The sequence below is a fragment of the Onychostoma macrolepis genome, chromosome 09 (assembly GCF_012432095.1).
Source record: "Onychostoma macrolepis isolate SWU-2019 chromosome 09, ASM1243209v1, whole genome shotgun sequence".
Taxonomy (NCBI): domain Eukaryota; kingdom Metazoa; phylum Chordata; class Actinopteri; order Cypriniformes; family Cyprinidae; genus Onychostoma; species Onychostoma macrolepis.
In genome coordinates this window covers 21,371,306-21,397,073 of record NC_081163.1, presented here as the reverse complement: position 1 = coordinate 21,397,073, position 25,768 = coordinate 21,371,306, and the positions used below count along the sequence as shown (strand labels likewise).

The following is a 25,768-nucleotide window of genomic DNA, read 5'->3' as shown; positions in this document are numbered from 1 at the left end:
CAATTACTGGACAAAGCAAACTATCATCATTTCCAGTTGAAGTCTAAATATGTATATGCACTTGTGTTACTGGACTTGAACTTGCATACCAACAAAGGACAGAACAACTGTTTAAGCCAGGCATTCCAGGACTAACACAGGCCACTTTAATGGATGGAGAGGTCAAGGATGAGACGCTGAGTTTAGCCATATGAAGTGAGAATACCCCATGCCTGACTCGGCCCAATGCAGAACCACATTATACAAAGACACCCGCACATATTAACACCTGCCATCCAGTAGGATCCCTCATATGGGTCATGAAGGCAATCCTTTCTCTGCTTGTCAGGCTGCTAACAGGGTGATGTCTTTCCTTACATGGTGGTTCCGTTTCTCTCTTTACTATCAAAGCAACTGTACTGGTCTTATTAATCAAGACAGACACCACTTGACATCACATACAGGGCTTTTGCACTTTGCTTTTGGGATATGAAAGATATAGAATATATTTAAAATACAGTGACCCTTAAAATGTATTTGGACACTCAAGCAACACTTGTAGGAATATATGAATGCCACTGCATTAAGAAACAAAACAGCAAACCAATAAGACCAATAGAATTTTCATTTTTAAAGCAAAATATTTCACAAAATAAAAAGAGGTCAAGTTATAAACAAAGATTAGGGAATTAGGTCTGAAAAAAAAAAATCTAGCATCATTTGTTTGTAGTTGCAACTTGTTTTGATATTCAATTTAATCAAACATTAATACATTTGTAGGTGTAGGTTAAGTGGGGCCACTGTATGTAGTTATAAAAGTAAAATTAATACATCAATCACAGCATAGGTGATCTAATTCACTTTTCTACTTAAAATGGTCTAGACAGTCAGTAAGTCACTGAAATAGTCTTTGGCCAAAGAAAAACCATACCATAAAATCATAATCCTTTAGAATGACAAAAGTGATGTCATAATGTGCTAATGTATTAAGATTTGATTCAAAATGATTGTTTGTGACTTTGTAAAAAAATAAAATAAATAAACATAGAAAGTCTGTACATAAAAAAGGAAATATTAAAATGTAAAAAAATATTTATTTCATTAATAAATATTTTGAATATATTTGAAATATTATAAATATATTTAAAAATATTTAAATATTATATAAATAATTAAACTACCAAATCAACTGATTTTATTATTTGAAATGCAGTATTGTACAATGTGCCTCAAAATTATTTATAATAAATAATTTAATATTTGCATATTATATATAAGTATAATTTAATTAATTAATTAAATAAATAATAAAAGTACTAAATCATCTCGTTTATTTTTTAATTACAAAATTCTGCACTAAACCTTGAAAATATGGCAATAAATGAAAGTCTTATTTGACCCACAGATCTCTTAAAAAATTAAACTGATGCATAAAAGTTAATTACCTGTCTGACTTCTGATTTATGAGACTGTCTTTGGTTGAGTCTTCTGTAGTCTTGTCCTCTTCAGATGAATGAGTGGGCTGTTATTCTGTGGCCCGGGGGTCCTGTAGATGTAGCCCAGTTCTGGTGTCTGTATGGCAGTGGGGATATACTGAGAAATGGAGAAAAATGGCAGTGAATCTCTATAGAAAACACTCCAGCAATTTCTGGAGTTCATATACAGCACAGGCCCCCTCGTGCCCGTCCCACTGTGGGAATAGAGCACAAGTGTGGGACACTCTGAGAAGTACTGGGCCATCTCAGGGAGTGTTTCAAACCCCCCTCCACTCTTCCTTTTCCTCCTCCCCCTCTCTTCCTCCTTCCCTCCCTCCCTCCCTCTCTCTCTCTGGTTGCCCCCCCCCCCCCCATCCCAATCTACACCACCCCACCCGCTCCCCCATCAGAATGCACTTGGTGGCACTCTATTTTGGTGAGAAGAATACCACTGTGTAAAGAGAGGAAGTCAGATTGTAATAGAACACAATGGCTGTTCTTCTCAGGCTGTTTGTTGGTGATGTGATGCGTTGTGCTCGTGTCACTATATGTGTTTGTTGAAGTTTGAAGTTTTACCCCCTGCCCTGATCAATAAACCTTTTCATGCGACAACCACACAAACATATCTGCACCATACATGCACTTCCACACATAAACTATGACCTCCATTTTAACAAGTAGTTCTATCTCTCTCTCTCTCTCTCTCTCTCTTTCTCTGTTTCTCTATGTATATATTTATAATTCCATGATGTAATAGCTTTGCAGTGCAGTTTTTATTTAGAATGCAAAGGCACACTAGTTCAAATCAAATTAAATTACAATTATTTTTAATATATAAGGGACATTTCAACTGAACCAGATATCACTGTGTGATATTTTGAACATTTTAAATTTCATATTAAAAAGAGGGGAAAAAACGGTCTTGAGGGTGGGTAAATGGCAACGGGGTTTTTTTTAGATAAAAGCAAATGATCAATTGAATGCTTTATTCTACAAATAACCATGCGAATGGGTGATTTCAATCACAGCGTTGTAAATACAAATACTTTTTTTTTTTTTAACTAAAATCAACTGAAACAGATTATAATTTTATTTTGTTTTGTTGTTGTACGTATTGTGGCAATTCGGCCATTAAATGTTCAGCGAATGGCGCTAAAAGGTTAATACTCTATTGCGTTTGCAAAACAATATACCGTTACCACCTACACTAAGCCCTCCAATAAATCAACCAAAAGTGTCTTTTATCAAGGCGCGTGTTTCACAGGATTCATTCACAAGCACTCCACCGTACCATGTGGGTTACTGAGCAAGTTTACTACATGAGAAAAGTTATACATACGGAGTTGGGTACGTGATGTAAATGTCAAAACATATTGATTTTCAAATCACACAAAAAGTGTTTTGAGGTCATATTATTGTGCAAGGAGCCTCACGAAAAATAAGAGTTTATCAATTGATAATCTGCCCAGTAATCATAATATGTGTGGGAAAGAATAAAATTTGTTGATGTTTTACTGCCACTAGTTGACATTTCAGCTGAAAGTCTGCAGTGAATTGTGTGAACTTTTTGGAGTTGTAGATGTTTTTGGAGGTGTAAAATGTAGGTAGATACCTAGGTTAGCAAATAGTTTTGACAATTAAAGCTGAAGTTTATTGGCACCTAACTCACAAAATGGGCATTGAGTTACATAGCAACACTCTGGCAATTACCACAACATCCTAACATCCTGCTTGTGAGTTTAACACTCACATTATCTGCAGAAAATGTACAAGTGTAGTAGTTTTTTCTTCATGAGCTGAACAATTTGATGCATCAGAATTCAATGTAGCAACAATGTAGGATAATATCAGATATCAGTATATATAGGATAATAAAACCTTGTACCTGATTACATGATCCCTTTCTCTTCTTCATCCAGGTGTCCTTCTCTCTCTTCTTCACACAGTCTTGTTAGGCTACTGTATCCAAGTGAGAATGAAATTTATCCAACTTCACAGAGACTAATTTAAACAGAAGCCTGAGCTATAACCCCTCTCTCTCTTCACTTCTCTTTCATTGCTTCTGCTGCTCATTGGCTGAGAGCCGGAAGATGTATGTCAGCTTTATATAATGCCAATCTTTTAGGTTTCATTCCTCCTTGCTCAAGGGTCTGCGTGTGTTTGTGTGTGTGCGTGCACGTGTCTGTGTGTGTGTGTGGTATTTGAGTACTCCTTGCTGCTGGGTCCATGTGTGTTTGTGTGTGTATATAATATATATATATATATATAGCATAATGTGCACAATGATGCTAATTTGGTGTAAGGGACACCAAAGGTTACTAAGGGCTGATGATGTATTTGTGTCATTAACAGATCACTCACTTGTTAAGAGCCATAGAAAACTAGAAAGCAAGGAAAAACAAGCAAATGGAAAGCTTTCTTGTGAAATCTCTTAACCTATTTTAAGAACTGCTTACTTTAATTAATACCATAGTAACCATCGTTTCCATCAAAATGGAAAATGGATGAAAATTCCCATCAGGCATCTGGTTTACTATCAAATGTACATGTCATTTCTTATTTGGGCTCATCTAACTCTCTCAGTCAATTTGAATATATAATACATTTAAAGTAAATGAACAATAAAAATAATTGCATGTTATGTTTAACATTGTTTTTAATATTATGTTATGCTCTATATTACTTGGAACTTAAAGGAATAATGAAAAAATGAAAACTTGTTCAAAAATTACCTTCTTCTTTGTTGTTCCCAAGAATTTTAGGAACCAGACAAAAATGTATGGGAAATAAACCTTGAGACATTTCTCAAAATATCTTCTTCATAGAACAAGATAAATCATACAGATTTAGAACAACATAACGGTTAGTAAATTATGACAGAATTAAAAAAAATTCACAGTCTCAAATTGCAGACAACCCCAAAAAAGGAAGAGGGACAGTTAACAAAGGACATTAATATAAGGGGGGTACAGAAATTGTCAATAAATTAAAGGGACTGACATATAAAACAGATGCATTAGATGTTGTGTTCTTCATAAAAAGAAAAAATCAGCACGTTTGTGAAATATAACAAATCTATACCATTTTAATGATGCTCACAGAAACTCTCTAGACAACAGTACGACATGCAACAGTTATCATCAGTCTGGTGATGGCAATGAGGATTTGGTTAGTGACACGCCATAGCAATAGGTTCCAAATAGACCATAACATCTTTATTAGGACTCTCATTTCTGACCTTCAACATTGTGAATTTTGTATTTAGTTTATACTATAAAGAATAATAATGTATTTCAGACTATGTCAGCATCCATGTTACAGAATAAACCACATTAGTTATCAATTAAAATAACTTGGAATTTCCTCCCTCATTATTCCAGTCTTCAGTGTCACGTGATCCTCCAGAAATCATTCTAATTTGCTGATTTCGTGCTCAAGAAAAATGTCTCATTATTATCAATGTTGAAAACAGTTTAATAGTATTAACTGTTTAATAGTATAGTGGAAACTGTAATGCATTTTTTTTTTTATGAATAGAAAGTTAAAAAGAACAACATTTATTTGAAATAGAAATAGTTAATAGTTCATAAAAACAGATATTTGACCATATTTTTCACTGATGTCCTCACAGTTTATACTTAAGCTTTGGAAAACTTTTTTATACTGAAATAACTTTGGGGAAAATGCCTGCTTTACAATCTTAAACAAACATTAAACATGCACAGACAGTATTATGAAGAAAAGAGAGTGCCACGGATGCCTTCAATGCCCTGTTTAAATCCCAGAGCCACCTGTCATCTCTTGACTTTTATCTTTTTGCCTAAGCTAGAAAAATTAATCCTGGTTTTACAGTATGTGTGTGAAGAGAGAGGAACAGCCAAAATCAACAACAAAACAACTTAAACATGCATATTATTTGTCTCATAACTGAAAATTGTACAACTGCTGTGAAATTACATAGATTTACACTATTTCCAAATCAAAACAATCATGGATCACATAATTAGAGAACAATTTCCAAAGCATATCTCAGATCTTCTATACCTATTCAGATTTTTTTCATCACCCTTTATTCTGAATATGCTGATTATATGATATGCTGAAACATATAGCTAAGGCAAAGCAAGCATAGATGTACAAAGTACTTTTAAAAGCACATTCCACCCCAACAGAAACACCGCAATCAACACTTTCAAAACCGGCCCAAGAAAGGAGGAGACTGACAGACGTTATTCTAAGAGAAAGGAGGAAGTTGGACGTGTAGATGCTCTGTTTTTCTGCACTGGAGCTGAAACATGGATTTCTGTGGACAGACACGACCATTCAGACAAACACAGGAAAGGAGCCACCCTGAGACAGCGACCCCAGACATGTCTAAAAAATGTGTGTCTGTGTAGACTTTGGCTAATTTCATTGTCAGTTCAGCTAATTTAATCAGAGAGTACTCTACAACTATTCAAGAATGGCACAAACAATGCCAAGGTCACGGGTTCGATGCCTAAGGAGCAAACAGACAGACACAATATATACCCTGAATGCACTGTAAGTCACTTTGCATAAAAGCATCTGCCAAATGCACAAGTGTAAATGTCAAATGAACAGACCCTGCAGTCTAGTTTATCCTGATGATAAACTTTCATTTATAGTCCAATAAAGGTTTTACCTTTTTTAAATTTCTGTTTGTATTTTATTTCTGTAAAACTTAAGCAAAACCATTTAAAGTTGCAACAACTATAAAGACATTTTATGAAAGACAGAGACAGAATGACAGAGCAAGAACAGAAAGGAAGAGTGAGAAAATAAGACAAGAAGTGGAGAGAGAGAGAGAGTGTGTGGGAAATTGAGAGAAAGATGGAGAGTGTTTTTCATGGCATTAGTTTGTCACATCCTCTGATAACATTGTTTTCTGCAGTGGTCCAATGGTGGGATGAAATCATATTTTGAAGCTGAGCATCTAAATGGCAATCAGCCTCTTTTCCTTGTATATCCTCTACTACTCCTTTGACCCTTCTCCATCCGTTCTTTATATTCTCTTTATTAATGGTGCTTGCTAAGACAAACATCACTGTTACTAAAACTCATGTTTAGTATTTGGGGTTTGTTCAAAAAAGCAATAATGACTCCATTCACAATCGCTTCCACACTGGTCTCAGTGGTCACACTGCAACTTCCAGTCCAGCACAGTGAATGAAAGTGTGAGAAAGTTGAGCACAAAATGAAATCTTGAGAAAGTCTCACACATCGGCACAAAGCAAGATTGATGTGATCCACCTTCACACCAAAGCTTCTGGAATAAATCATCACGTTGTGTTTTAATGTGCTTAAATGTTATGATTAAGTTACGTTTAAGTTATGTTTAAATTATGTTTATGTAGGCCTATATATACTTTATCATAATATAATATAATTAGTTGTGATAGACTGTTATTAGAAATATGACAGAAAAAGTTTGTCATTGCTATGAGAAAATACGATGCCAGAAGCTTATGTGCATTGACTTGCATCATATTTACCCACATTCTTTAGAGTATCTTTTGTGCTCAGAAGAAAGAAACTCGGGTTTGTAAGAAGTGGAAGGTGAATAAGTTGACAGAAATTTCATTTTTGGGTGAACAATACCACTAAACCCCCACTAAAAGCCACTTAAACCACAAATGTAAAACTTTCTACAGCTTTTTATGATCTTATGCAGTCAGTGTCTCTATAGTGACTGACAGGTCCACAGTTTTCCCACAGACCCCAACTCCATTATTGATGCCATTCACTACTTTCTCCTGTTTATTCTGTTCCTCATTCACTCCCCTTCTCTACATTTTGTCCCCTCATCTTTTGCTTCATCCATTGTTTTAACAGAATCTCTGCATTGGCTCCCTAGAGTGACCAGTGCTGCGCTTACAGGATGTCCAGCGTCTGCTTCCTGTCAGGTTGAAGAGAACAATCAATCATTTCCTCCTTTGACCTTTACAAATACATTTTGCCAGTTTATATGCTTGCGTGTTTATAGTAGTTTGTACATAACAGGGCTACAGAACATTTACACATGTGAACCAGATTTCTTGACCGACTACAAGTGGCTCTTATTGTACTTGGTGACCACTGTTTCCTTTTTTCCACTGAACAGCAGTCAACACAGATATATAAGTGCACCTCGATAATAAGCAGGGTGATATGTCACGGACTGACTGATAAAGTGTCTTAATTTGGGTAAAAGATAATCATTCGATTTGCCCAAAATCTTTTTTATTAAAATATTAATGTCACGAATCCTGCCCGTGGTCTTACATCTGCTCACCTTTTGATTATATTGACTCTCACACTACATAGACGTCCACGTCACCACGGACTACATTTCCCATGCTGCATTTCACCAATCACACACTCACCTGTAGCCAGTTACACACACTATATAACACCCACTCAGATCCTTCTCAAATCGCTGAGTATTGTTTAGTGTTTATCGCTCTTCTAGTGATAGCTACATTATGGAGCCAGTCTAGTTTCTCCAGTCTTAGTTACCAGTCGTATTTAGTCTTGTTCTTTGCCTAATTTCCCGTGTTTAGATCCTAGCCTGTGTATCTCGAATCTGTGTTTCCCTGCCTACTCTGGATTTCGCTTGTTCTGGGTTACCCCTGTCGTCGCGCCCAGTTTGGATACAGATTACCCCTCGTCTGGACTATAGCCTGTCTGTTGGATTTCCCGTTTGCCTCGCCCTCTGGATTACATTTGCCGTCGACTGACCCACGCCTGTCTCTGGATTACTCTTTGTCTTGCCTGTGCCATGTCTGTTTGCTGGTGTTTGACCCCTGCCTGTCTTGACTATGTCTTTGAATAAAGTTTTGCACTTGGATCCGCACGTCTCTCTCAGTCGCCTCATTACAATTAAATATTATCATTTGTATTATCAATTATCAATTTATTTATATTATTTAATATATAATATATTTGCATTAAGAAATATATTATTTATTATGCCTGTAAAAATTTTTTACTTCTGTAGCACCACAGAAACCATACAAATTGAATCTGAAGTTTTCAGAATATCAGACTAAATTAACAAAAATATGAGAGCCGTAAGACCCACCAAGTACTTTCAAGGTTCTTACACACATATAATCTCTAACAATAAATAATTCAAAAGACATTCAGATATATTATTAAAAAATAAATAAAACAATACTTTTATTGTTTCTCAGTTATTTTGGTAAAACAAAATTAATATGAAAATTAAATTTATTGGTTAAACTAGCAGTTTTAATAGGGTTAAACTCGTGACTGGAAAGACTAAATACCATAACTTAATAAGGAAAAATATTTTAATGGCTATTATGTGTCTCGTTAATGATTGGTTTACCAAACCATATTCACTAAAACAATAGGAGTAAATACTTGGTGTTGTGAGTCATAACTTTCTCAAGAGAACTTTCAGAGAATGGTTTCTCTTGCCTTGATTTGAAAACTGACTCATTTTAACTGACCAATATTAATTTAGCGATATTAATGCAATGTGAATGACTCAAACAACAGAATGCTGAAGCACTGATTTAAATAGTTGGCTCCCACACTTTTCGGCAGTTCGTGCTTTTGAACCCTTTGTGTCACTAACTTCCATAGGAAATCACTTGTTCATTAGAAGTTTCGAATTTCAATTTGAGGAAAGGGAAGCTTGTATCTGCTTGTACGTATGCCTGCCGCAGCTCTGGTTCCCTGCCTTTCATTCTTTCTCATGCGTGGAGTCTGTTTTCCCAATGGAGGTTTCTCACATCGTTCTGGTATTTGTCTCTAGTACATTACTCTAGTAATGAAATAATCAGGGATGGAAAGCTTGTTTACATTTTTTATTTTTTTTTTGCTCTTATTTTATGTTTTGTATTTTATTACAATATTACAGAATGCTGTTGTTCCGCATATCAGCAAGCTGTGAACAACACCAACAGCACAATTGTTAGTGTAATATTGCTTTTAATCAACAGTTAAAATAGAAGTTAAGACAGTATTGAGCAACTTACATTTTTAAACACAATATTGCCATTTATTTTGTCTGTTTTTACTTTGCAAAAAAAAAAAGAAAGAAAATTCCAAAGGAAGTCAAATCGACAGTCCCCTTCTCCAAACAGCAGACAGTAGTGGTGCTTCACTCTTGAATGAATCAATAGCTCCTTTCACACATACAGATTTGACTAGTAAATTACTGGACCATGTGTGCACAGGACCTTTTAAAAAATACCTGTAAATTTGTTCCGGCAATTGAAGTCTTTTGAAGTCAATTGAAGTCGTATGAGAAGTCTTAACATTATCAGTAAATTACCAGTGACCTCTTCTGTGTAAATGCAGAACGAGATTACCAGAATGAGCATGTTCAGAATGCACTGATGTAAGACATCTACTCTGAGCCAATTTAACGGGCTCTGGGCCAATCATAACATTCAGATGCAGAGGACGCATTTACTCTATGCTGTTTAGTTCATTTTGAAGTTGTCTGATACAATATCTCTGGGTCAAAAGCAGCTGCATGACACAAACTGAAAATATCAACAAAAACGCTGACCACGTATACCCCTCCATGTTTTAGAGATCATTTCTGGTTAATGATTTCATAGAATTTACTGGTAATTTGAAAAAGATGTGTGAATAGTTCTTTACCGGGGCTAATGGTGCTTTTTAACGAGGCTAATGTTTTTTGGTGGTTGAGTGAATGATTCACTAACTCACTTATGAAGACAGTGGCTGCATTTGAAATCATATACTCTCATACTATATTTCAGTGGAAGAACAGTAGGACTGTGTGAAATGAGAATGTCCAAATTCTTAATACTCATAAAAGAGTAAGTGAAAAGGTCCCAAATGACCTACTACTTCTGGAGAGATTCTGAAGTACGTGAGAGTGTTTGTGAATAGGTGTGCTTGACTTTAGCTGGGTTTAACCGATCACCGAGAACGTTCACTTGCAGTCAGGGAGGAGTTGAAAAGGGAAGTCATCAAGTCGGACATTTTCTGCTTCCTGTAGTGATGCTCACACGTTTGCTTATTTTATCATAGGTGAACTGGGTTAGATGCAATCAGGGCCGTTTCTAGATTTTTATCAGTACCCATAATAAAAGTGTCCACGTTTTTTAAAATTCTGTTCATATACATATAAATTGTCTTTACCTGCAGCACAGAGTCATAGACAAGCCACAGACAAAGATCTGCTGAAAAACATTAGAATAAATTTCCAAGTTTTGCTTTTTAAAATGGATTGTAGGTAAATATTGACCTCATCAGACACGCATTTTATTTTCTGTCTTAGAAAGTATGTGAGAAAACAAATTAGTGCATGAGTCAACTGTTCAAATGAATCAAACTGAACTACACAAAATTTCAGACCTTTTTGCAAAGGTCTATTTTTTTTTCAAATTAAAGGGTTAGTTCACCCAAAAATGAAAATTAGCCCATGTTTTACTCACCCTCAAAGCATCCTAGGTGTATATGACTTTCTTCTTTCAGACAAATCCAATCGTAGTTATATTAAAAAGTATTCTGGCTCTTCCAAGCATTATATTGGGAGTAGGCGGGTGTTTTTGTTCAACAGTCCAAAAGTAGTCAAATAAAGCGTGCGCATCTGTAATAAAACGTGCCTCACACGGCTCTGGTCGGTGAATAAAGGCCTCCTGTAGCAAACTGATGTGTTTTTGTAAGAAAAATATAAATATTTAAAATGTTATAAACACTTTTTTCTCACTTCTGCTGACTGTCATACATGCAAGCCGTTCTGGCGGATGGCGTAGGACGTACAGAACTGTTCATTTGATCAGTTGACTCGTGCACTGATTTGTTTTCTCACATAATTTATAAGACAGAAAATAAAATGCTTGTCTGATGAGGTCGATATTTACCTACAATCCATTTTAGAAAACAAAACTTGGACATTTATTTGAATGTTTTTCATTTAATTTTTAACCCTTTAACAGCTGATAGAAAACATATGAAATGATTGCTGAAATATTGGGTTTATTTAGGATTCATCAGTGATAAACAGTGATGGGAATAACGGCGTTATAAATAAACGGCGTTACTAACGGCGTTATTTTTTTCAGTAACGAGTAATCAAACGAATTACTGTTTCCCCCGTTACAACGCCGTTACCGTTACTGACAATAAAATGTGGCGTTACTGTATTATATTATTAGAATTAAATTTTTCAGTTCATCTGAATGGATGCGCAGTGTAGCTGTATTTGACATACCATAAACTCGCCGTCGCTTTCTCTCACATACACGCACGCAAAGAAAGATACAGAGCAAGAGAGTCTTTCATAACATGCAGAATTGACGCGCTACATGTAAACGATATTCTTTGTTGTATTTTCCTGTTAAAATAGTTCCTTTGGAATTCTTCAGCTTTTAAGAACTGCTGGGTTCTCTGGTAGTGGGCGGAACTAATGCGCAAATCTCATTGGCTGGCGCTCACCTATTATCGTCCCTGTTTTGACTTCAGCAAATCAATTCAAGCGAACGCGGACAACATGATTAATATTCATGAACCCAGAAGCTCATTAATCCTTAGTGCGTTTTATATTGATGACAAATATGCATTCATACTTGGTTATTCTAATTACTAAAGTTCTATCATCATATAATATTAAATTATCATAATATTATATTATAATGCTTGACTGACTGATACTAAGTGTCAGTAGATAAATAGTGTAGATTAATGTACAATGTTTTATAATAATAATTTATTATTTTTAGCGTCCATTTCATTAATTTAACATAGGCTATTTAATATTGGGGGCATCCAAAGTTATTTGACATTTGAAATTTTTTTAAAAAGTAACGCAATAGTTACTTTCCCTGGTAATTAATTACTTTTATAATGATGTAACTCAGTTACTAACTTAGTTACTATTTGTGAGAAGTAACTAGTAACTATAACTAATTACTTTTTTAAAGTAACGTGCCCAACACTGGTGATAAAATACTGGGGCACAGTAGTATTTCACTGGGGCTCATGCCTGAGTAAAAAGAGTCGCATGAATACCCCCAGATGAAATATTTGTCAAATACACAAATGTTTCAGAAGTTTTCATTAAACAACAGAAACATTTTTCCTTCAATACAAGGCCGTAAATTGCAGGGAGGGTTGAGGGTTGTCTATAGGGTTTTATACTTAAAATAATTGTACAAAACGCAAAAAAAAAAAAGCATTTTAAGTTTAGAAATGTTTTGAGTTGGATTTTTCTATGAGTGATTATAAGGTTAGCTTGTTGGATAGTAAGTCACCCACTACAACTAAAGCCTGGAATACTCTACACAACTTTTAAAGGGGTCATCGGATGCAAAATTCAATTTACAAGTCGTTTGAACATAAATGTGTGTTGGAAGTGTGTGTACACATCCATCCTATAATGATAAAAATCCACCCAGTGTTTTTTTTGTAAATCCCTATTTTAAAATCTTTCTCAAGTCAAGCTGTTCTGAGGCCCTGTTTACACTAGTGCATTTTTGTTTTAAAACGCATAATTTTTGCTACGGTTACACCTATCGTTTACACTACTCCGGCGTTTTCGAGGTTGAAAACGGAGACTTTTGAAAACACTGCAGACCCCGTTTTAGTTTGAAAACTCCGGGGTTGTGTTTCAGTGTAAACAAACCAAAACAGAGACTTTTGAAAAAGATGGCGTGGCTGCCCACATACGCTCTGCGTATCCTTGACGAACGTGTACACAATAACATCATGCTCATTATTGTACCCATAGGTATAGGTAGATTCCCCATTCGACCGCTCCAAGCACGCAGACGTATCCGCCATCTAAATAATAGGGAATCTACCTATACATATCTATGGTTGTACCTGCATGAATGGTCGCGTTCTCGGTTGTGTAGTGTAAACAGAGATCGTTTCTGAAACGCCAGTGTAAACAGGGATCGTTTTCATTCTAAAACGCCGTTTTAAAGCAAAAACGCACTAGTGTAAACGGGGCTGAGATTCCTGTCAGAATTACGTAGTTCTCTACAGGCCGCTCCCATGATAGTTGATTGACAAGGCCGTCTTACCTTAGACCTGCCCTGCAGGGTACTCCGGTGCAGGGGTTCCAATTCCGGTTAAGCAATTGAGGTGTTTTGTTGTTGGATGTAATAATGAACATAGCAGTCTTCATTTACTCCCAACATCTGAGCCGCTGAAGACGCAGAGGATTAACGTTACTTTAGTTTTGAAGGGAATGCGCTGATCTCGATCTGCCTAAATGCATCTGTGTTCGTGCAAATCATTCGTGATCCAGTTTCGTCTACAGAAGTTTTTTATGAATGCAAATTGCCTTTCCTAATAACGTGCTAGTTAGCCAGTTTTGCGGCTAAAGTAAACCGTACTGCTCATCACCCCATGGAAGAGAGGGGAGGGGTCAGCAGAGCTCATTAGCATTTAAAGCAACATGGACTAAAAAATGCTTGCTGAAAACAGAGCTGATTTTGACATGGTAAAAAAGGTGTTTTTTACACTACCATTTTAACCAAAGTATGTTATAGACTTTTCATTAAGACCCTAAAGAATTATATCAACTTGTGGAAAATGGGCATCCGATGACCCCTTTAAAATCTGAACAGATTTTTTAAACACTGGGCATTATACACTTACCGACTTTGTAAATAGTGACAGAGGAAAACTGGCCATCATACACTACACAACTGAGGATGACACACTGGCAGACTTTGAAGTCATTCCGATCACAATAAACTCACTCATAAACCTGCATATTGTTGCTAGGAGACACTTGACAAATGAAAACAATATGTGTTCTAAAATCGGCTGAAAATATTTATGTTTGATATCCTCCGACTGGGTGTAAGGAAAGTCTGAAGCTAAAATGACCAACATACACTACGCAATCTGGGAATCTGTCAACTCTAATTTGCAGACTGGCTCTGACTTTCAGCAACAAGCGTCAACTTCTCCAGACTGTAAATCAGCGGAAAATCAGGGCAAAAATCGTGTATTGTATTCCAGCCTTTACACAGCGATAAGCCTGTGTGTGAACTGATATTAAGCTAATATTGCAGATCTACCGATGTGTTGGGTTTTGCTCAATATGATGTTAAGTGGCAAATCAGTGGGCTTGCTGCGCTTGAATATCTAAATAAGAGACGTCCTTAGTCCCAGACAAAACCTAAAATACTATGTGGAGGACGCAAAATAATTTAATAATTATAATATGACCGCATGGTGAACCTATGAACCAAGCTATTTAAACACGGTCTCCATGCTGTGTACACATATCTATCCTTACAAGTAAAATTTTGGCTGTATTATTTGTGTCCCCTTCAAAAATTGCTCTTGAGAAATATTATGTTTATTGTCCCCCCCTACTGTTAGATGACATTTATGCCCTTGAAGCATTATGTACTGCTTACAGTGCCTTAAAAGTGGTTTGATGGCATAGATCACAGTAATGTAGTGCTGGTGCCTTTTTAAGTCATACAAAATGTCTAATGCATATTGTTGTTGCACGTTTCATATCAGTAGGGTCAGTTAAGCACATTGGTCCGAGAGTCCGGCATATCAGCAGGTCAGCAGAGGTGAGGGTGTGTCAAATCTGCCTAGAGGAAGAACAGAGAAGGCCAGGTCTTTCACCTCCGTCCAAAATCAACATTTGTTCCTGTCGCATACACAATTGCGACTGGGCACCGCCGGCCGTCACACCCATCGAGGTGTTCTTTATGACCACAACCGGTCGACTAGCACAATGACCTCAGTGCAGTTACCTGCTCCATACACCCATAAACACACCACACGTAATCATGTGAACGCACACACTAATCAGGAGTTTAGGTTGGCTCGGACTGATGTCCGCTTGGGTGAGTGAAAAACTCAGTGTGTATAAACTGTGATTGCTGAGAACAGTTTGTGTGTACATGGAGGGAAGTGAAGAGAATGCTTTGTGTATTCAGATAAATTAATTAAACAATCAGTGGAAAGGGTCGAAAATATAATTCCCAGAGGAAGTGAGGCTCAGATCAGGAATAATGAGGAGAAATGAAGAGATGTGCTGGAGGTGTGAACAGGGCTGAGAGTTCATAGGAATGAACGCCCATTATGTTTCAAAACTTTAAGTTTAAAGGTTTAAAAAAATATGTATGATAGGTGCCCTTTTTCCTTAATGTCCAGAAGCATAACAAATATGACCATGGCTATTTGAAGCCTTTCATTTCTGTGGAGAGTTTTAAACAAAATCTTTACTATTTCATTGTGACTTCATCCTCCAGTGTCTTTTTAAATGATAATTCTATTTAAATCATCCTTCCTTAGCACCCACATCCTCTTTAGCAATGAAGAGCTGCTGAAGTCTGCATTCATTGAGCTGTAGGAGATTTGTCATGTTAGACGGAGTAAAAAAATTGCTTTGACTTAAATTCAAATGGTTGTATCTCTGTATGACACATGAATGTTGTTAGGGAAATATAATTTTCAGACTTCATTTAGTAATCTTCAAGCATACTCATTTTTCTCTCTAGGCTGGATTGTGTGTGTGTTATTAGGTACTGTACTGTATCTAAAATGCATTGGTTTCGAATGCATAATTCAACTTTACAGTGCCCCAAAAAAGCATTTGGCACTCAAGTCTCGCTTGTCAAAGATGTATTAATGTAATTAAATACATTCAATAAAACATCCAACAAAGTGTCATTTGCAAACAAATGGTGCCAGACTGCAAAGACTTTTATGACTTTCTGAAGAGTTTATAACTGTTTATTTATTTATTTTAGAAAAGTAAATACATCAAATTGCATTACATCTAAGCATAAATTGGTATTTTAAGGGAGAGCAGGAAATGTATTGTGAGCCGATTAGCATTTGATAGTTGTGTTTTAGCTTCATGAGTGTCTGCTGCATTGGCACAATGTGAGCTCAGGCCTGACTGCACATGCTCCATAGGCTCAATGCTCTAGAATGACATCATGTCTTTCTGTGTCATCCTATCACTATTCATGTGGCTTATCCTGCCAGTGTCCACTATATCAACACACAAACCCCTCTAGGGCACAATTACCAGGGTCCGAAATGCAGGGTATACCATGAAGTCAATGAAATATTATGTAGCATCAGTCTTTTCCAGTTTGACATTAAGACTTTTTGTTTTTAATGAATTAAAAAGATGGGTTAATGTATGTAAAATTAGAATATTATTTTCTTCCTAACGTAAATTACATTATTAATATTGTATTGATATAATTCTAGTTTATTTTTCCTCTATATGCACATCTTTATGAGAGAAACATACCCTTATTTTAGGGCATCTGGGGGTCTGTTAGTTAATGTGTAATACTGCTCATGTTGTGTTTGCTAATACTTTCTCATTAAAAACCTAATTAATTTTTAAGGTACAGTTTTCTTTCCTGTGCTGACATGAAATAATGAATTAAACAGAAAATATATTTCGTTTTAACTGAAGACACTTTTTTGACATGCAACATACTATAATCAACAGCAGATTATGTTTAATAGTGAGAGGGTAACATAGAACAAAACTTGTTAGAAAAGTTACAATTTTGATGACACATTTGGCATCATAATCTCATTAAATGATGACACATTTAAAAGATTTATTTTTATATAGCCTTTCGCACACACACACAACATAAGTGACACAGATTCAGTCTTCTATTAAGCGGTTAGTTAATTATGCTCTTCTCTTTATCTTGATGTTTAGTCCTAATGTACACAGCAACCAGTCAAATGTTTATGAGAGATACTGTGCAGAATGGGGAAATGAATTGTGTAACTTGGAATAAACTCTCCGTCTATGTGGCATAAAACATTGCCCATTGACTGTCAGTCATATTGTTTTCCCTTCGGAAATCGTAGCACAAACTGTTTCCCCTGACAACAATAATTCAACAGTTTAGATAAGTGCTAAACAATCCCAAACTTTAAATAAACCATTCCTGAATCTGATAGGGTTTTGCCAACTGTTGCATGTGCTCTCTTAGGACTGCTACAGCATGGAAAACAGTGATTTAGGGGTCTCTGAGACACATTTTCTGTCTTTTAACTATTGGGTTTTGTGTTATGTTCAAAATCTTGGTGTGAACCAACACTGACAAGAATGTGTCGGCCAATGATTCAGCTGCGCAGGAAATTTTTTAACAGGGTATTGTTGAAGTTTATCCATGTGTGTATGTGTGTTTGAGCTTCCTGGCCGATATCATAAATATGCCACTGCACTGTTGCCCCCTTATCACAAAACCATTAAACCTTATACCTCCAACACCCAGCTTTCCTGCATGTGTGTTTTTGCCCAAATGCTTTATTATCACCATTTCCTAAGGTTGTCTCCCTTGTGAAATATCTCTGTTGTTGTAAGGTCCTTTGGCTCCAATACACCAACAACATTTTGTTGAAGATTTGTGGGTGGATAATTTACTGTGTGTATCCCACTACAGTGAAATGAAAACACTGAAATACCAAATATGCTCCACCTAATATGAGAAGCCATGTCATGAAGTCTATGTCACAGTTTCCCAATTCCCACTGATGTACAACAAATGAATCTTAAAACAGTACCTATTTTATACTGTTTGGGTCAACATTCATTTCACTATATGAAATATATATAGGCCTACTGTACACTTGTAAGAAGTGTCTTATGCTCACTAATGCTACATTTCTTTGATACAATAAAAACCATTCTTGGATATATTCTGGTTGTCAAACTTTGTGGAATGTATCTATTTTAATATTTAAATGATGAAATCAATATATAATATAAAAATTTATTCTATATGTATTTATGTTATCAAAAGAACAGTATGTTTCACAATCACAAATTGGTTTTCATCATCTTATGTATCCTTACAGCATGTCATGATCAAGTAGGCCATTGCTGTGGACCTCATGCCCCAATTTTATTTCACTTTTTTTAAATGTGTACTTTTAGTTCGGGCCTGTGGATGGTGTCCTGTCCCTCTGGCCCCTCTGGCTGCGGGTCTGTTGATCCTATTGTCTTCTGCATCAACACTCGTGGTCTGGTGCATAAAGGGCATCTGGTTAGCAGCTTAGACTCTACAGCAGGCATGAAAAGCAGCCATCATAGCCCATTCGCTCACATCTGCTCAGTGGTGCGACAAGGACGAGGACTGAGTCTGGGCGACTGGGGGACAGGAGTTCAATTCACCCCACAGGCCCCAGGAGCAACGGACTGAACTGGACTGCACTGGACTCGCCACTGTGCAAAGGTGATCATTTAGGCTCAGTTCACTTTGGCTTTCCTTTTAATGCAATAGTTTTTTTTTGTCCAGTTTTGTCTAAGATGGCTTAAATTGTTGAATGTGAGTCTGTTGGTGATATGTTTTTGGCAATGGCATATCTGAGTCTTACAGTTGTTTCCTGGTGCTGTTTGTAAATGGTCAGTTCAGTCTAGTTTTGTTTATCAAGAAGTTTACTGATTAATGAGAAGGTTCATTTGGAAAATATTTTTCTTAATATCTTAGAGATTTCATAATAAAGTTATTGTGTATAAAAAAAACACAACCATAAGGGTATATGATATATCACGTTTATTTAGTAAGTAAAATACTCTTGGATCATCTTGTTTCTTCCTAATTTCCATTTGTCTTTCTTGTACACAGCTAATACACAACCATGGGAGACTGGAGCTTCTTGGGTAATATTTTGGAGGAAGTAAATGAACACTCCACTGTGATTGGCCGTGTTTGGCTCACAGTTCTGTTCATTTTCCGCATTTTAATTCTGGGCACGGCAGCAGAGTTTGTCTGGGGAGATGAGCAGTCTGATTACGTATGTAACACTCAGCAGCCAGGTTGCGAGAATGTGTGTTACGACGAGGCCTTTCCAATCTCACATATCCGTCTATGGGTGTTACAAATCATTTTTGTATCCACACCTTCACTTGTATACGTCGGCCATGCTGTCCATTACATCCACATGGAGGAAAAGCGAAAGGAGCGTGAAGAAGCCGAGGTTAGTCACCAACAGGAAATGGGCGAGGAGCGTCTTTCACATCCAGATCAGGGAAGTGTTCGCACCACCAAGGAAGCCGGCTCAAAAGGTAGCAAAAAGTTCAGACTCGAAGGCACTCTGCTTTTCACCTACATATGCCATATCATCTTCAAAGCTCTTTTTGAAGTAGGCTTCGTAGTTGGACAGTACTTCCTCTATGGCTTCCGCATCCTGCCACTGTACAAGTGCAGTCGTTGGCCGTGCCCCAACACGGTGGACTGCTACGTCTCCCGACCCACCGAAAAGACCATCTTTATCATTTTTATGCTTGCAGTTGCTTGTGTTTCACTGTTCCTTAATTTTGTGGAGATCAGCCACCTCGCCTTGAAGAAGATCCGATTTGTATTCCACCGACCAGCTCCAGCGCAGTTGGAGCCTCTTGGACCACCTGAGAGGAGCTTACCATTTCTTCTGACCACCCCTGTCCAAAAAGCCAAGGGTTACAGGCGCCTTGAAGAGGAGAAGAAAGACGAGGTGGCGCACATATATCCACTAGCTGAGGTCGGTATGGAAGAGGGCCAGTTCTTCTCACCTCAGCTGGAGAAGGAGCAGAAAAGGAGTCAGGAGGCGGTTATGCCAACAGCGCCACCTGTAGAGACAATCATATGCGATGAGACTCAATCCTCCTTCATTCAGGTCACAGAGACACTACCAGAGCTTCCACCAGAAGAACCACTTCAGGAAGGAGATGAGGTAGACAGTATAAAGACTCCGACAGCTTTACCAGAAGTACTGGAGGAGCGTTCAGAAGGGGAAAGTGTGGAGGAAACATATTTAATATCACTTGAAGAGAGTTTGGATATAGATCTAGGAGAACTGGCCTGTAGAGAGGTGACTGAGGAAAAGTCAATGAAGGAGAGTTTAATAGATGCTGAGCAAACACAAGAAGAAAAACTTTCAGGAGCTGAAGAAGAGAAGGAAACCTTACAGGAAATTGGGGAAAAAGAGCATAACACCTTTAAGGTCCAGGAGTTGAGGGAAGAAGGGAGTTTACCTGATGTGGTTGAGGAAGCGACAGCAGTTGAGGTGTCTGATGAAGAGAGGGGACTTTGTGAAATTGAGCCTTTTGTAAATGAGGACATTTTGGAAAAGGTGAAAACTTTAGATGATGGTAAGATTACTGGAGATCTGGACGTGTCTAAAATATCTGAGGGGGAGCAAGACTCTGAGGCTTTAGGGGATGTAGCAGGGTCAAATTTATCTGACATAGAGCCCATTGGGGATGAAGTGGATATGGGAAAGAGCAAAGCTAAGGGGGGTGTAGAAGATATGGAAGGGGATGGAGTTCAACGGGATGTAGTAGACTCAGAAGTGGGCAAAGCTTCAGAGGAAGTAGTAGATAGAGGAAAGGGTGAATCTATAGAGGGTCTAGTGGATGCAGGAAGAAGTTGTGCTTTAGAAGATGTATTACAAACAGGTAAGAATGAAGCTTTAGAAAATCTAAATGAAGTTACACCTTTTGATACTGCAGTCAGTAAAGGTGAGGAGGTTCTAGATAAAGATGTAGGACTTGCTGTTGACACTGAACAGGTGGAAACTTTGGGAAAGGAGGAGGTATCCTTGAAAATAGAGGATCCAGAGGAGGTCCAAGTCTCTAGGGAGTGTGATGGGTCAGGGAAAAAAGAGGATTCTGTAGAAACTGGAGGCCCAGAGGAGGAGGAGTGTTCTGAAGAAATGAAGGCCATGGAGGCCACAGGGGAGATGATGGATGTTTCACTTGTAGCTCTGGAACTAGAGAAAACAGAGGAAACAAGATCATTAAGTCGTCTCAGCAAAGGTAGCAGCAGAGCCAGGTCAGATGATCTTACAATATGACTGAACAACAAGCAGAAACTTGACATAGAAAAATCCGCAAATTTTATTCAGGTGAATCATTGGACAAGCATGTGTTCTTGATCAGGGGTTTTCAAAATGTCATGAAATGCCCAAAGTATGATCATCCCCTTGCAGGAAACCCCCTTACTGAATGTTTATACTTCATGTATAAAGGCCCATTAATACTGTATGAGAAAAAATATTATGAATTTCTTTGTAACCACTTAGGAGTTCTAGACACAAGTTTGAAAACCCCTATTCTAGATGATTTTTTTATTTTATTCTTCTTTTTTTTTTTTACACACAAGTTTATCTAAAAAGAAAGCAAAGGTACAAGAGCAATAAATGATTTGTATAGATAATGAAAATAAAAAATTACAAACAATCTTCTATAAAAAGTAGTAGCTTATTTCTCACAGTGAACATTACTAAGGACATACTTTCAAACATCATTTTAATATCCTTTTTAGTCTTGCTTTTCAAAAAGACCCTTTCTTTATTTATTCAATTTATTATACTGTAAATCCCATGCAAGATAATCACCTCATTCTGAATTTCTATCTGTCTATTGCTTTGACTATTTATGTTAATCTATACATTTGCCTATTATTGTTTTATGATTATCCTGGGCCATAATAATTGTGTTATTGTTTATAAATCTACAATCAATTTGTTTACAACATTTACATTCCTTTTCAGTAACATCTGGACTTCTGATACAAAGTTAATTAAAAAGACAGAATAATGTAAATGAGAAGTGGTAGGGTTTGAATGCAGGTAGCAAGACTAATATTTATATGGACTGTATCACTAAAAAAAAAAAAAAAAAAAAAAGAATTTAATGATGTGTGTAATACCTCTGTTTTTTTTTTTGAAGACCCTAAATAAAGATACCACACTGACTGATGACCAATTGTGCCGTTTGTATTCATATAAATTTTCACCTACCCATAAACAACAACAATATCTGACATCAACATTAAACTGACATTTTTTTAAAGTGTAATAAAATAGTATTTGTGAAAAAGGTATAAAAATACGTTGCGTAGTGAATTTGGACAAATATTACACATGAATGACCTCTAGTGGTCATACACTGAAAGAACAACAACCAAACAGAAAATTAAAGTATAAGGTCAGGGACAGATGTGTGAAGACTCAAAACAACCCTTCTTCAAACCAACATGAAAAAGCATGAAATGTGTCAAAATATTTTTGTTTAGTATCAGTGTGACATTGTGGGTGTTTGCAACTTCTTCAGACACATATTTTGCAACCTTGACACAAACAGGACCATAGTCATACATTTACAAAAACAGTGTCTACAGAGTGTCTGTTCATCTTTGTTTCTGTTCACAAGATATGTTCTGTTCATGCCTCCATGGCCAACATAAAAATGAAAACCACACGGTGTATTTATTTACATAAAACACCCACATACATAATTATTTAAATGTGTGATGGCAGAAGTGCAGTCACAAAAAAGACCAGTGTATTATTCATATCATCATATTTGCATAAATGGATCAAAGTGCTTTTGATACTGTCCAGTACAGTGGCTACATATTGTCATTTTTCTTTCTCTTCTGAGCCTAACACACGGCAAAGACTATTTTCAATTCACTTAATTTTTTCATTCAAACTAATTTTGTCATGTGCCTATATTCTGTGCAGATTTCGCTCTTCACAGACATTCAAAGAAAAGTAAGAATGATAATAATGAGTCTGCCTTGATTTAAAGGTGTTTATTATAATATAAATATTCTTCATAGATAAAAAATAAATAATTTACATCCACTCTGAAATCATCAGTCACACGTCTTTAACACTTTAAATGTTTTCTTTTCTGCCTACAGGTAACGATGTCCAGTGTGAATGTCAAGGATGTCAAGTTTTACGACAGGCAAGTGAATGTCCTGTGTTCTTACCCTTAGCTATAGCAGCTATATTGATTCACTTTGTTATCCGTTGTCTGTGAAGGGTATTTGGTGGCTCATTCATGCTCCTATTCTATGACTGAGAGCTGTCATATTGGTGGTATGGTGATGCCAAGGTGAGGATTTGATAATTAAGTCTTTCAAAAGATGCAGTTCAAATGATGATTGTCAACCTAGAAATGGAAAGAAAATACACTGTCACTGAAAATAACCTTCTACTGCAAATAACTTTTCCTCCTCTATGCTTTCTTTGTTTCTCTTTCCAGATGATGAAATGAATGTGTTTCATGAAAGAATTTCATCTCACACTTTCTTGTAAATGCACAGATTCTTGTGCTTACAAGGCAAGGCAAGGCAAGTTTATTTATATAGCACATTTCATACACAGTGGTAATTCAAAGTGCTTTACAAAAAAGGAAGTGAAATAGTCATTAAAAAAATAATCACAACAATAAAAACAAGGAATTAAAAAAAAATTGTAAAAACAAGGAAATTATATCAAAATTGATTTAAAATTCATTTAAAACAGTTAAGAATAGAAAATGATTATACATAAAATTCAACAAATGCACAGATAAACAGATGAGTTTTGAGTCTGGATTTAAATATGGCTAATGTTTTAGCACATCTGATCTCTTCTGGAAGCTGCGGGCAGCATAATAGGTATTTCTAACTGACTCGATCCTAATGATCTGAGTGGTCTGTTTGGTTTATATTCAGTGAGCATATCTCCAATGTATTTAGGTCCTAGGCCATTGAGTGATTTATAAACGAGTAAAACTACTTTAAAATCAATCCTAAATGTAACTGGAAGCCAGTGTAAGGATCTGAGGACTGGTGTGATATGCTCAGATCTTCTGGTTCTAGTCAGAATCCTGGCAGCAGCGTTCTGGATGAGCTGCAGCTGTCTAATGGTCTTCTTTGGAAGGCCGGTGAGGAGACCATTACAATAATCCACCCTGCTGGTGATAAAGGCATGAGCAAGTTTCTCCAAGTCTTGACTGGAAACAAAACATCTAATCCTTGCAATGTTTTTGAGATGATAGTATGCTGATTTAGTTACTGCTTTAACATGACTACTGAAACTAAGGTCTGTCTCCAGAATCACCCCAAGATTTTTGACTTGATTTTTAGTTGTTTGACCCCTAGAGGCAAGGTATGCATTCACCTTGAGAACTTCATCTTTGTTTCCAAATGCAATGATTTCAGTTTTTCTCCTTGTTTAACTGAAGAAAGTTCTGGCACATCCAACTGTTAATTTCATCAATGCATTGGCAGAGGGAGTCAATGGGGCTGTAGTCATGGAGATAAGGCTAGGTAAATCTGGGTATCATCAGCATAGCTGTGATAGGCAATTTGGTTTCTCCCAAGGTTTTTTTCTCCATTCTGTCACCGATGGAGTTTTGGTTCCTTGCCGCTGTCGCCTCTGGCTTGCTTAGTTGGGGACACTTAATTTCCAGCGATATCGTCAACATGATTACACAGATACTATTTAAACTGAACTGAGCTGGACGATGACATCACTGAATTCAATAATGAAATGCCTTTAACTGAAAATTGAGACATTATTGACACTATTTTCCTATTCTGATATTGGAAAGTAGCTAGCTTTGACACAATCTGTATTGTTAAAAGCGCTATATAAATAAAGGTGACTTGACTTGACTAGTATTATTTCCTGGAATATATTTTTACTTTCACTATATTTTTATAATTAATTGTTTAATTATTGATGGCTGATTACATTTGACAGTGACCATCTTTATGGGTAGCCTATACAGCAGGCTACGCTAACGTCTCTCTCTCTCTCGGTTCGGTGCACGCGCCAGCTTGTGTGTGAGACGCGCAACTCTTCCTACAAAGATATTATTATAATCTATTATTTTACGTAACATTAACATGACAGTAATATGACTGTAGCTATCTCTGTAATAATCTTTAGGCGAATGTATATTGTTTGCGAAGTTGTCGTGTAACAGTTACGTTAACCTGACAGAGCAGAGTTTACCGATGTCTACAGCCATACATTAATGCTTTATGAAACGAGATTTAATAAGGGTGTGTAGCCGAGGTGTTGTATTATGCTATATATATTAACTAAGAAAATTAAAAATCATACCTGATTGAGCAGAGCTGGGCAGTATCAGCACAGTTGCCAACTCTCGCGAGACAAATAAGCAACCGCAGCTTCAAAAACAAGCCCAATTTATTTATTTATTTTTTTTGATGATTTATTATCATCAATATTATTTATTATCAATTATTTATTACCAATAAATGAGCCTGCAACATATTAAACTGAAACCACTCTTTTATCTGAAAAGCAAAAACAGAAGCTATTTTACAAAAAATAGCAAACTGCAACAAAAGTTGGAACAAAACTCATCTCCAATCACCTGTGAGCAGAATAGTATTGGAGAGATGGAAAAGGAGAAAAGCACAAGAGCTTCAAAGGGGAGCTGTAACATAGCCACATATTTATAGCCTAAAATATATAGGGGTCATTCTATGGAAATGTCAATTTTTCTGTCCCTAGCCTTAGAAATAGCCTATTACACTTGAAAACAA

The 25,768-nt window shown here is 36.6% G+C and overlaps 2 protein-coding genes and 1 long non-coding RNA gene across 3 annotated transcripts in view; 1 reads left to right on the top strand and 2 right to left on the bottom strand.

Annotated features, from left to right (window-relative positions):
- Window positions 1–1,697, bottom strand: part of gja5a (gap junction protein, alpha 5a) — a 32,362-nt gene extending 30,665 nt beyond the window's left edge. The window contains exon 1 of the mRNA XM_058786365.1: window positions 1,425–1,697. The gene's annotated coding sequence lies outside the window, so the exon portion shown is untranslated. The remainder of the gene's footprint in view (window positions 1–1,424) is intronic.
- Window positions 1–22,034, top strand: part of gja8a (gap junction protein alpha 8 paralog a) — a 41,092-nt gene extending 19,058 nt beyond the window's left edge. Inside the window, exons 2-3 of the mRNA XM_058786363.1 lie at window positions 18,367–18,664; window positions 19,058–22,034. Of these exons, the coding sequence (XP_058642346.1) occupies window positions 19,071–21,263 (2,193 nt within the window). The 5' untranslated portion in view covers window positions 18,367–18,664; window positions 19,058–19,070 and the 3' untranslated portion in view covers window positions 21,264–22,034. The remainder of the gene's footprint in view (window positions 1–18,366; window positions 18,665–19,057) is intronic.
- Window positions 21,039–25,374, bottom strand: LOC131546638 (uncharacterized). The gene is made up of 3 exons (XR_009272759.1): window positions 25,320–25,374; window positions 23,192–23,373; window positions 21,039–21,179 (listed from the first exon to the last, which is right to left on the bottom strand). It is a non-coding gene; the product is annotated as an uncharacterized LOC131546638 (long non-coding RNA).
- Window positions 25,375–25,768: the final 394 nt, after the last annotated feature.